Here is a 13423-nt window from a genome sequence, read left to right as displayed (position 1 = left end):
CAAGGAAAACTTTATATAACGCTTTATACTCACCCAGATTGGGGGTGCTGGTTGTCTTGTTTCCTCTGCTCTTGAAAAAGCCACGTCCAAAAGAGGAACGTATTTTTTTAGAGCCAAAACTCTCACTCCCCCCTGAGCCGGGCTGAGTCGGGGAGACAGACGGAGAGCCTCCATTTTTACTGGTTTCATCCTAAAATATTACAAGCAAAAGTTTAAAGGTCTTGGTTAAGATGGTGTACGTTTTGACAATTGATTTTATAAACCTCCTAAGTGATTATTGTACATAAACACAAATTAGATGCTTCGTAATCAGCATCATTCATAAAATGTGTCCAATGCAGTCAAGTGGCATATTTATTGTAAATATCTGTTTTTGTCAGACTCATGTTGATCTAATTTCACAATGACCTACAGTAGTCAACATTTGAAGTGGATAAAAGAAGCTAATCAAAGTTGTCCTAAGACAAGAACGGGTATTGTTCAAAATTCATGTATCATTATGTTGAAAGGTTTTGATCCACTTCAAATGTTGACGACTGTAGTTAATTACACTTGCTTGTGTCATGTATGGCGAGATGTTGTAGGGGGAGCCGTTGTGCTCACCATGAGGACAGTGATGCTTTTGTGTGCAAAAAAGAGTTTTAAACAACAGGGGGCGCCAGAAAGCTGAATATGCAGTCTACAACATTTTTACAGAACCTCGTAAAATATACATTTTATAATTTCTAAAATAATTAAGTTAGTACCTCATTATTGCTTGTCAAACGAGAACTTTCAGGCTGCTGTACTGCAGAGACACTGAAAAAGAAAAATGGCAAAAAATAAATCAGTCACAAACATTAATTATATAGTAATTCATGTAATACAAATACATACATAAAATAAGAATAGAGTGCAAAAAGGTATCCCGTTACTCTTTGAATAAAGGCACTAATTCTCCCTGAAGATCATACTGTAATAGGATGAATTTTTTAATTGGCTAATTTTAAATTCTTATATTTACCTTAGATGTATTTTTATTATTATTTATGTTTCAGTCAACATATTAATACAACACACTTTGAATAAAAGATGTGTACAGTAAGTAAACACACCTGTCTGTGGGTCCGAGTGCGGTCACTCCGATGAGGTGGACTTCAGGGAGCAGCTCTGAACATGGAATGAGCTGAGGCTGTGAGAGAGACAACAACACTGATGCACAAGAGAACAGCAGCCAGGAGGATTTTCCCTGAGGACTCAAATTTCAATGAACAAGGAGCAGGCAGGGTTGAAATGGCCTGGAATCACAGGATGCTGCTCCCAAACAAAAACAACAGAGACGTTCCCCGTCAAAGGGTTATGGTTAAATTGTTATTCTCTGTCAGACCATCACAATGAAAGTACTGCAAGAAGGGGCTTTAAAAGGAAGTCTGAGGAACATCCTGTGATCATAACTGTCTGTGTGTGTGTGTGTGTGTGTGTGTAAGACCCTTCATACTTCATCAGTTTCCTCTGTGCCTCCTGTGGAGACCGTCTCGGTGTCGCACTCTCTTGTGTCCTCTTCCCTGGGTTTGTCTGGGAAAACAGCAAAGTCATGAGACAGAGTAAGTCAGACAAGCTATTAGACTGGGATGTAAACAAAAGCTTTCTGAGAAATATTCTGAATAGCTAAATAATCTTTTGCCTAAACGTCATAGACACAAGAAAAGTAGATGCGAGTGATACAAACTGAGCAATTTCACATCACTCTAGACAAGTGGTTCTCAACCAGAGGGCCTCAAGTTTTCTTAAAATTAGTTGAAATAAGACAAAACAAGCATTAAAATAAACTACAAATGAGTAAAAAATAAAGATATTTATCTTTCTTTTTTTTTGGTGTTTTTATAATGAATATACATCTTTATGTTATTTCAAGCTCCAAAACATTTTACTGGATGGAAATTGTGAGGGGGGTATGTTTAAATATTGCTGTGGACAATGGGGGGTTCCTTGAAGTCAACAAGGTTGAGATCCACTGTTATAGATGACCTCGAAGACTGCATATATTTTCTTTGTCAACAAGCAGTTTGTTTCATGACAACGGCTGAGTAACACTACAATATCAAAGAAAATATAAAAGAGCTGATGTACCTTTTTTAAAATATTACTAACAGCAAGTAACTTGCAAATGGTAACAGGAGATTCACCCACTGAAGACCAGTGGTTTTACATTATAGCAGAAGGAAATCATGTATAATCAAAAGAAAGCTATGGAAACCTCACCTTTCGAAACCTGCAGAGACATCACCATATCCTGAACTCTATTGTAACGGATCAGAGACTGGTGCAGCTCTTTTATCTTAAGATCCTAAAAAGATTCAGATTAAAACACCATGAAACTTAATATCAAATATTACTATTAAATGATAGTGTATATAACATCTTCTACATACATGCATCTAAACAAAGATTTTTTAATTAGAAAGAACGTGGACATGGTTTAATTAGAAATGAAGTAATCTGTGTGCTGGCAGGTGGTTGATGTGATCGTCACAGCAAAATAGCAGGACATTATATTGTTTCTACCTTCTCTTCATTCGCTGCCTTCAAAGACTCAACAGTACTCCTCATTCTCTGCACCTCCATTTCTGAACACACAAAAACAACATCTTATGTCATTCAACATGCTAAACATTTCAGAAGACGACTGAAGCCTTTGACAACATCGTTATGCCTCTGGAAGCACTAAAATAAATACCCCAGAGACTGCACTGTTGTTCTACCCAGCCTGCTGGAAGTAAAAATTATTTGCAGTGTTGAATAAATATTGTGAGACAATACAAGCACATCCAGCAAAGCACAGTTAATAGAGCAGGAGAGTCTGCAGCCAAAATCAGGTCACCATCAATCAAAAAGCATGTCTGGACATGCGTTATACAAACCTTCATACTTCATACATTCCAACACAATGTGTTTTTCTTTCTTACAACATGCAGGGATTGTTTCTCCATTACGCTAAAATGTTTTTGTTTCTGTGTCATCCATTTAAAGTGTATAGCCTCAGCTGCAAATGGATTTATTAGCTGTAAAATGCATCTGTGCAAGGCTCAATTTATATAGCGTATACAGTGGACTCCAAAAGTCTGAGACCACGCTTTTAATTTACTTTATCTGCTTTGGTCATGTGACTTTTTTTGTACATCCACTATATTTGTGTCCATCAGCAGGTCAAAATAATGATTAAGAATACAAAAATCATGAACAGAGACAGTAAACAAATATGTCGATCATTGGATTTGATTCATACCGATCACAATTTAGCACAGAATCTCTCTCTCTATATATATATATATATATATAAAAATGCATCTCTGTATACAGAAGAAAGTGCATTATTGGACTCTCCATTGTATATGGAGATTAAATATTTATTATTCATCTTCCCATTCAGGGTTAAATTTGATTTTGAATCCACTCTAGTTACATTGCAAATGAACGTTAACATGTTGATGATAGCAGTATGGTCATATTGTACCTTTTTCTCTGCTTTGTGACTGTTCTGTGTTTGGGTTTTCTGGGAAGGCCTGGTCCTGAAGTCTTCTAAGTGCCTGCTCTTTCTCTTCCAACTGCATTTGTAGTGATTTCAGCTCCACCTGATCAATCAAAACCCAAATTAACATCTCTCAGCACATCCAATTTAAGAACTAAAAATAAGCTCACTCTGTGCCAAAGCCAAATTGACTTAGTTCTTGATTTAAAACGCAGCACAGAAAATGCATTAACTAGAAAACAATGGGTAACTATAATGTAGTGTGAACAAATGCCATTTAAAGGGTCTAAGAAAAAAAAAGACACTGAGTGGCAAAAAAAAAAATTGAGCAAGAGACATGATTTTATATGAATTTGTCCAGCTTTGAGCATAAGGATAACGTTCATTAGATTGATACATTCCAGTGGCAACTCTGTTAGGTCAGGGTGAACTACACAAGGATTTCTCTTATGTGGTTAAGTGATTCATGAACAAGTGCTAGCTGTTACACTTCAGTGCTGTTAATCTTATGTTGTATAAATTATCACCTGACCATGAGGCACTCTTACTTTGGTAGAGTTGAGGCTTCTCTCATGTTCCTGTCTCTCGTTCTCCATTGAAGTCAACTTAAAATGCATGTCTTTCACATCCTGATAAAGACCCTGAAGAGAGAAGTCAAAGAGTCAAGAAGAGTTTTGTACACAAATGGAAAAGCTAAAAGACATGCAATGCTAGATGCTTTGAGTTTTGTTTGAACGATAGACAAAATACGAAAAAACAAACGGAGAACTTCATAAAGCATACTTAAAATGAAATCTATATTTTCATCTAACGTGGAGGAAACCTATCCCATTCTTTTGGTCCACAGTGAATTTCTGGTTTCTGAAACTGAATCTCCCCCTGGGCTCATGCAAGTAAAAGAAAGCTGAATGGAGACCAGTGTAGTCTGGACTCAAACGGGCAAAAAAGTTTTATAACAGGAAATGGCTCTGGCACTTAAGAGTTTCACTCTCACCCTGAAGCTGGAGGCTTAAGCAGCAATGATAGCCACTATGGAAACCACAGGGTGGTCAAACCATAATAGCCAGGTTTAATTTCATTAAATGTTCAGGTTGTCAGTACAGTTCATTCTGTTTTGCATTGAGTGCACTTTTAAGGTTCTGATTAATTACTGGAGACTGTAATTTATTAGGCCAGTGGGTCCCTGAAATTTCACAGTGGCGAAGGTACTAATGTGTGCTCATTACCTCACTTTCTCTGCAATCCCCTTCTGCAGCGGCTAGCTTTAGTTTCAGACTCGATACCTCGGTCAGCAGTTCCAATTTTTCCGTCTCTAAAGCACTCCTACTAAGCAGCTCCTACACAATACAAGTTAGATATTAGTTTTCTGGGAAATGCATTTCTTCAATACTGATCACCCCTACAAGAAATTGCTTAAATGCTGTGCACTTTTGTTATTGGACATAGGTTGTTATTGCATAAGATTATAAACCCACACACCTGCTGCAATAACTCTTCTGTAGCACTCAGTTTCATGCGGTGTTCCTCAAGGCTCGAGTCTAGGTCCCTTATTTTTTCTCCTTGAACTTCCACCTGGTCAGTCAGAACACTTACCTGAGGGATAAGAGTGTATATTTATTGAGTTTTGTGTAATGATGTGTGACATTTAGAAACCAAAATGGCTGTATTCAGACTGACAGCCAATAGGAAAGCAGCAGTGCACAACTTCAAATCCGACAAGAAAATCCCACACAACCCATAAAGTCTCTCGACTTGGTTTTGACAACACACCTGGAGCACTAGACATTCTTTGTCGCTTTCCAAGCGAGAAAGTCGCTCCTGGTAGACCAAATCCCCTGCTGCAGATCCATGGCCATTGGTCTGGAAACATAAATGCTTAGTGTTAGAAATAGATTTATTCTACATAAAACATGTAGAAACGCACTCCCAAATAAGGTCTGGTGTGCATCCTTGAATTAGCAGGCTCTGTTTAGAGTCTAAACAGTCAACAAAACACAGTCAAATGAACTGAAATGACCATATACAGGAAAATGCCAGTGGGACCTGGAAGAGAAATCACATGCTGCCATCTGTGAGTCATGTGGGGTTCATACGGATGATACTCTGCTATATGAGATGCATGTGAAAGGTTTTCACATAGCAAGATTTTGAAGCCCAGGAGTGGAAATTTTGTAAAGCAAGCACGCTTCAGGTTGGAAATGGAAAAAGGGGCTGGGGAGCTACAATGTGCTTAATCCCAATGAATCATGGCTGGAATAAAGGACGGAAAATGCAAAGGGAGAAAAACGTCAGACATACAGACGAATACATTTTATATTTACAAAAAAGAGAGTCATTGGTATTGTTCTTTTCAGAGCAAGTTTTTGCATCAAACAGGTAGAGTTTACAAAACTACTGCCAAAAATTGCAATGCTTATTCTTAAAATTAAATAAATAAAAATACTCTATTAAAGATTTTTATGTTAGGTCATCTCATTTGGATGCAAATAAAAGACTCACAAGTAACAGATCACTGAAGCCTTCAGGCTGACAAATCAGCACTGACTTTGTTTGTACCACACAGGTTATCTCTGGGTCAGCTTATATCAATGAGTCCAAATTTACTCAAACTAGTTATGAAAAGAGGAGTGAGGGAGAATATTAAAAATATAATATGTGGAGTCTTCAATATCCAGGTCGGGTCCCGGTTTGAGAGAGATTTGAAGAGGATTTTGATACAGTACATGATTTTTGTTTCCACTTAAACCTAAATTAAATTGTGTATTAAAACATACAGGTCAACATAACTGATAAGGACTATATTTGTAGTAGCACCTAACAGATGCATCTTTAACAAAATCTGATGGAAACCCACCAGTTGTCCTTGCAGCCACTCCATCAGACCCTCAGCTGTGGTTTCGGAAACCTGACTGCGCAGACTCTGCTTTTCCTCTGGATCCATAAGGTCCAAAGCAGCCCTCAGGTCCTCCAGGAGATGCAGCACCCGAAGGCTGCCCAGGAACGGCGAAGTTGGTGACTGACAATCAAACAGGCCGTTGGTGTAGTTCATGGCCTTAGAACCTGAGACAAGTGCAGGAATGAGGATCAGTAAAGGGATTTAGGGATGAGTGAAATTTCTTGGGCAGTTAATGATAAAAATTAATCTTTACCCAGCAATGAATGACCCTCATCTTATTTTATTATGGGAAATTTGAATAATCAAACAAACAAAAATTCTAACATTTTAAATTCTAAAGAAACATCACTGGCCCTAACCGAACGTCATGATGTCAGAATGTCAAACCTGCAGTATTAGAATAATACTAGATGAAGATTATCAGTGATTAATGACTGAAATTTGTTGGTTCATCACACAGAGCTTTTGTTAGAATGTGATTTGTGCGTGTCCTTTTTGGAATGTATTCAATCAATAAAGTGGAAAAACAAATGTAAAACCTGGGGGAAAACCAGCTTATTTGTTTGAAACAAAAAAAATAGAGTGAGTAAATAACTGAAATTATTTTATTTTAAATGCAATTTTTGGGAGAATTCACCTTTAAATCTATATGTTTTGCTGTCGCCACTTTTAGCACTTTTCCCCAGAAAATAAAAATAATACTACACAGCTTGGATGACTGTGACCGCACAACTCGGATGGCTTATCGCAAGATGATGAAAACAGAGGGACGTCCGCTGCCATAATTATAGAGTGAATGGGAAAGCATAAAGTTCAAGGTTGCTCCAAGCAAAGACATTCATTTTCTCTGAAGTTCCCAGAGATGGACAGTATTGTGGTCGCATACTGAATAAGCATTAGATTTCATCAGTGCTGAAATAGTGGAAAAAGCTTGTAATGTAGCAATAATCTCGCTCTTACAAATCTGCAGAAACACTCACAGTGCAAATGCATTCCCTTCGTGGGTTTATGTGCATTGTTCTTAAAATTCATTCAAATAATTTGTTTCTCTGTCTATTGTAGTATAAACATGATCACAGTTGATTTCTGTGTAAAGCTGCAAATAGTACACATAAGAAAGAAGAGAAAGAATATTTTTTGTGCATAGTATTTTTTTCCATTTATTTAGTTGTACCTGCAATGATGCCATCCATCTGCTCCAGAGCAGCTGCCAACATTTCACTGGCATCACACATCATGATCACCTTCTTTGAAACCTACAAATGAGACATTCAGAGGTAAGCAAGGACACGACTCTTCAAATGGCATTAGTGGTGCAGACATTTGATATACAGAATATATATATATATATATATATATATATATATATATATATATATATATATATATATATATATATATATATATATATATATATATATATATATATATATATATATTTGATCTACAGAATATATATACATATATACAGTACCAGTCAAAAGTTTGGAAACACTACTATTTTTTATGCTTTTGCAAGAAGTCTCTTATGCTCATCAAGCCTGCAGTTAAAAACAAAAAAAAAACAGTAATATTATGAAATATTATTACAATTTAAAATAATGGTTCTCTTTTTTAATATACTTTAAAATGTAATTTATTTTTGTGATGCAAAGCTGAATTTTCATCAGCAAGTACTCCAGTCTTTGGTGTCTTATGATCCTTCAGAAATCATTCTAATATGATGATTTGATACTCAGTTATTATCAATGATGGAAACAGTTGTGCTGTTTAATATATTTTTTTGGAATACTTTTTTCAGGATTCATTGATGAGTAAAACGTTAACAGCATTTATTCATAAAAACAGCATTTATTCAAAATAAAAACATTTCTAACAATATAAATCGTTACCATCACCTTTTATCAATTTAACGCATTCTTGTTGAATTAAAGTACTAATTTCTTTAAAAAAAAAAAGTTATTGTTCCCAAACTTTTGAACGGTAGTGTATATTGTTACAAAAGATTTCTATTCTAAATAAATACAGTTCTTTTTAACTTTTTATTCATCAAATAATCCTGAAAAAGTATCTCAGGTTATAAAAAAATATTAAGCAGCACAACTGTTTCCAACATTGATCATAAATCAGCATATTAGAATGATTTCTGAAGGATCATAAGACACCAAAGACTGGAGTACTTGCTGATGAAAATTCAGCTTTGCATCACAAAAATAAATTACATTTTAAAGTATATTAAAAAAGAGAACCATTATTTTAAATTGTAATAATATTTCATAATATTACTGTTTTTTTTTTTGTTTTGTTTTTTAACTGCAGGCTTGATGAGCATAAGAGACTTCTTTCAAAAGCATTAAAAATAGTAGTGTTTCCAAACTTTTGACTGGTACTGTATATATATATATATATATATATATATATATATATATATATATATATATATATATATATATATATATATATATATATCTGATCAAAAAGTTGATCCATAATCCAATTTTAGTAAAAGATAAGGGAACAAATCCATCTATCTGATGTTCTCTCTCCTCCCTGGCACTAATATGATGAGTTGCTGTCTTACTACGCAGAATGGGGGGACTAAGTGTGTGTGGGATAATGGCACAATTCTCCCAGGACTTTCTGCACTGTGTGTTGGAATGCTTGGAATTCCAGACCATCAAAGTCCCACAGCCTTCATGACCAACATGCTCGTGCCATTGGCTCACAGGCCAAGAGAAGCTTCACTACTCCGCCCAAGAGGTTAGATCCCTGAATGAATCATGGAATCACCATTCCAAAAGGAATTTATATTAGCAAGGCAAATTAAAACGAATAGATGGATATGCCTCACTTATGATGAATCTAAAAATTTGTAGCAACAAATGTCAAAACATGCATGTGCAGCTGCTCACATGTGCTAACAAGTACTAAACCATACTACGATTCTTAAGGTATGCAGGACAGTGTCATTATTGTTGTCTAAAACTATTCAGTCATTTTCATTAAATTGAAATACAGCTGGAAAAAAAATATGTAAAAAAAATCTAATTAAAAAAACTAAGTTTGAAATGTTGCCTTGGCAAATAAACTGAAATAACCTGAAATATAACTAAAATTACTAAAATAAATCTGAATAGAAATACGAATAAATCAAATTAATATTGGCATAAGAATGGGTGAACTTCAGGCTTATATGACAAGGGATGTGAAAACAGATTACAGGGATCTTAAGATACTTTTTTTTTTCCATTTTATTAGTTGCATTGCATTCTTATGATCTTATGGAAGGAAACAGAGATGCAACTCTATGGCCAAAGACGTCCTTCTAAATGTGTATGGATGTTACAATGTTGATTTAAAGGTCGATGAACAACTTTTCAGAGTTTTACCGTGCAAACAGCTAAAGCTTAGCATGCTAAAACAATATAAGAGAAAAAAAAGAGAGAGAAAACTTGTTAACAACTATTAAACTATACTGACCCATCTCTATATAGGACAAGATGCTGTGCACTACTGTTCACAAAGACAAGCCAACACAGAATAGGGTAAAAGACTCCAAATTACCCTTTTAATTTTGTTACTGACTGGGCAAGAGAGCTGAAAATCTCAACAACTAAACACAGAAGTCATTGTTTGTCTGTTTACCACCAACCCCCAGAGAAAGAGAACAGATACAAGCTACATTCTCATTCTAACACGAATCTATTCAGTTATGCACTTATCTGATCAACGAGGACTGCAGAAAGGGCGAGAGCGGCCCACGTCACTCACAGTTTTTATTTAGCAAGAGAAGTTGGCCAGGGCGTTGTTTATGGATATCAGATTTTATTAAATCAATGAGTCCTTTGTTTACAATGCTTGTTCAAAATACACGACGATATGGCGAGTAGCTTTTTTCTAACCAAAGTTGTTTTAGAGCCCACATGACAAAGTCAAGCTTCTGACCACAAAGCAACAACAAGCCTAAAACCTCACCGAAACTTCACTGGTTAATATGAAAAAGTGCTAGGGTAAGTTATGATCTACTGGATTTGAACTGACATCCAGAACCCATTACCACCTGTAGAAACACTGGCCAAGGTAAAGGTCCGTCTCAACTTGAAATCCACGGCTTTTCAAGTTACTTTTGGCTAACGGAAAACATTCTTCACATCCCTGGAGGGAAAAGGAGCTGTATTTAGTCAGCTGCCTGCATCACTTCCTATGGGGAAGCCCTGGACTTCTGGCAGCTTCTCCAAATAGTGCAAGGAGAAACTCTAAAAAACTGATTCTCTGCTTTAGAAGTGTAAAAAATATATATCAGGGATGTAATTTGGCTAGTTTAAGAATACACAATAATAATTCAACACTATATGAAACCCAGATGCGTTGCACAGTATTTTTTTTACTTACAATAGTGTTAGGTATCCTCTTTACCTTCTCTGCATTCACATTCTGACCCAAGTATGACCACATATATTGTGTTTCCATCTCTGATGAGAACCAGCTCCATTCTGTTCATCTCATGGATATTTTGATTTTCCATTTTACAAAGCTTGGACGGAAAATCATATGGATAAAAGCGAGCCCCTCATGATAGTGTGGAGAGATCTTTGGCTCCACACAACCTTTTGAACAATACTTTCCAGTAGTGAACGCAGCAGATTTTAATCACGCACAAATGGAGTGAGGAATTACATTTCCATGCGGAAAGAAGGAAAAAAAAAAAAAAAGTCGGATTGACTTAATTGGCCATAGCACTAAATGTTTTGTTTCAGCTTCTTAACAGATCGGGTTCACCACTCTCTATACGAGTGCCATGCACCAATCGCTCCATGACCCAGATGACCAGCTCCATCGAGACCCTGACCCTCCCCCCTTCTCCCTATGCCTGAAAAACTCCTCCAGATGTGCGCTCCCTCTCACATACCTTCACAATCAGCGCTTCCTCTAAACATAGATACCGTACAGTCCGCCCTCAGGCCAAATTACTGTCAGATTAATTCACATGTTTTGCTAGTAAATCAGCAGACCACATATTCCCTTAAAGGGTTGTTAACCAAAGCACTGTAGGAGGGACAACTAATGATTGGCTCAGTGCCCAGACAGCCCTACGCGTACAAAGGTAGAAGTCGTTTTTATTTATTTACATACTCTGACGTTGGCCAGATGTGGAGATAGGGGATGGAGTGGGGGTAGTCTGAAAGAAAAACAACCCACTGCCCGTGCCGTTATCCAGGCTGAGCCTAGTCCTAAATACAACCAACCCCTCAGATGGGTCGTGCTACTGAGCTATACAAACACACTGATGTGACATGTATTTGGCCTTCAGCATTAAAAAAGCTCCTAGTGTTGAGATCCCATTCGCTACTAATCATTGACTGGATGTGGGAGTGTGGGAGTTTAGATTTCCACATAGAAAATCCTATGCTTTGAGTTCCTGATTGTAAGTAAAATCTTAGCCCATCTCTTATCACTTGGTTTGATAAAGTGCTTTAAAGGTAAGGAATGTTAGCAGCATCCCTCTTAAAGAGACGTGAGCTGTCGGCTGATGAAGAGCAGAGACACCTCACTCACCGTACATCAACCATTTAGGTCTTATCCAACCCACAGTCCCGTCAGTAAAGCCCTTATTCGACAATACAGAAATGCATTCTTATTCAATACGGGAACATTTAGCATTATCATTAATATTATTAAAAATAGAATGGATTATGGAGGTAAAAAACTCATCCAAATTTATAAAACGTTATGTGAATTTAATAAAAATGTATACTACCCTTAACTTCACACACACTGCGCTTCTGTGACTTGGACAAGTGATCATATGTGTGATCATGATGGTCAACAGAGCTTTCTTTCAATCACTCACAACAGCAAAGATTTTGAACATTACATATGGCTTTGATTCTGACATTTTGTAGCTGGTCTGTCATTTGTTCAAATGAATACAAGGAAACATGTGGAGGACAAGATAGGAAACATCTGACCCACACTTCAAGCCTACATGGGAGCAATTTGGGGTCTTTTATTTGAAGAATAAAAAAATAAAAAAAAGTCCCTGATGTCATAGCTGACCTTTTTTCGCTGTGAAAGGCCACAGTTCCACCCTGGAAGTCACAGTAAACACAGGATATACACAGACTCCAGGTTTAGTTTTTACAGTACTACCCAGACAGCGCTTTACTTTACTGTGTGCACAACCAAGAGTCACACCCACAAGCAAATTCTGCTCTGCAAATCAATGTCTACATTCACAAGTTTTTTAAAAAGAGTTCCTCTGGCCCCTTCACTCTCAGAAAAAAAAAAAAAAAAAAAAAAAAGTTAAAAAATAAAATCATACCTTTATGGGTACAACAGCTTGTCAGTGAAGTAGCCATAAAAGAACATCACTGTACCTTATTTACCCCTAAGAAGCCCATAGTAGTACCTTAAGGTAAATATTGCTACTCTAAAAGGTACTAATATGCAACTTTTAGGGGTAAAAAAGGTACAAAGACGTTATTTAAGGGTACTGCCCCAGTGATAAGCTGTTGTAGGCTTCCCATAAAGATCCAATTTTTACACTTTTTTTTCTTTTTCTGAGAGTGATAGCATTAACTCACAAAAAAGTGGAAGACCTCTAGTGATCACTAAGATCTTCAAATGTGAATAGGTAAAAACAGACATTACAATTTTGAGTTTTGTACGAATGCTTTTATAAAATAAGTGCATTTAAAATGTTTGCAACCCATAATTAGGTAAGATAAAAAGAAGACAAAGAGTAAGTAAACAAATGAAAGCCTAAAAACATCATTCTAACTTATCTTAAAACGAGCAAATGACTCTCAGGTGCGATACTGATGAAGTGCGTTATTATTATTTAATCGCTTTTTCAAATATCATAAATGACTTACCTTCAAATGTAACGAGGGTCCTAAAGTTATTTGAAATTATAAACTTTCTTCAACAGATGTATGTGTCCGAAATCAACAGATATTCCCCAGCGTCCCTCATATTAATGTGTTCATCTGAGTTGAACCCGCGTCTCCTCTCAAAAA

At 36.4% G+C, this 13423-nt stretch overlaps 1 protein-coding gene across 1 annotated transcript in view; it reads right to left on the bottom strand.

The window, feature by feature from the left end:
- ppfibp1a (PPFIA binding protein 1a) overlaps positions 1-13423 on the bottom strand; it is a 16796-nt gene extending 3373 nt beyond the window's left edge. Inside the window, exons 1-14 of the mRNA XM_084111878.1 lie at positions 13280-13423; positions 7579-7660; positions 6363-6568; positions 5279-5368; positions 4988-5101; positions 4735-4845; positions 4057-4149; positions 3494-3611; positions 2545-2606; positions 2242-2326; positions 1478-1554; positions 1095-1171; positions 747-798; positions 34-190 (exon numbers count right to left, since the gene is read on the bottom strand). Of these exons, the coding sequence (XP_083968004.1) occupies positions 34-190; positions 747-798; positions 1095-1171; positions 1478-1554; positions 2242-2326; positions 2545-2606; positions 3494-3611; positions 4057-4149; positions 4735-4845; positions 4988-5101; positions 5279-5368; positions 6363-6568; positions 7579-7642 (1306 nt within the window). The 5' untranslated portion in view covers positions 7643-7660; positions 13280-13423. The remainder of the gene's footprint in view (positions 1-33; positions 191-746; positions 799-1094; positions 1172-1477; positions 1555-2241; positions 2327-2544; positions 2607-3493; positions 3612-4056; positions 4150-4734; positions 4846-4987; positions 5102-5278; positions 5369-6362; positions 6569-7578; positions 7661-13279) is intronic.

Source organism: Abramis brama (genome assembly GCF_963993115.1).
Source record: "Abramis brama genome assembly, chromosome: 4".
NCBI lineage: Eukaryota > Metazoa > Chordata > Actinopteri > Cypriniformes > Leuciscidae > Abramis > Abramis brama.
This window is presented reverse-complemented; position numbering and strand designations above follow the sequence as displayed.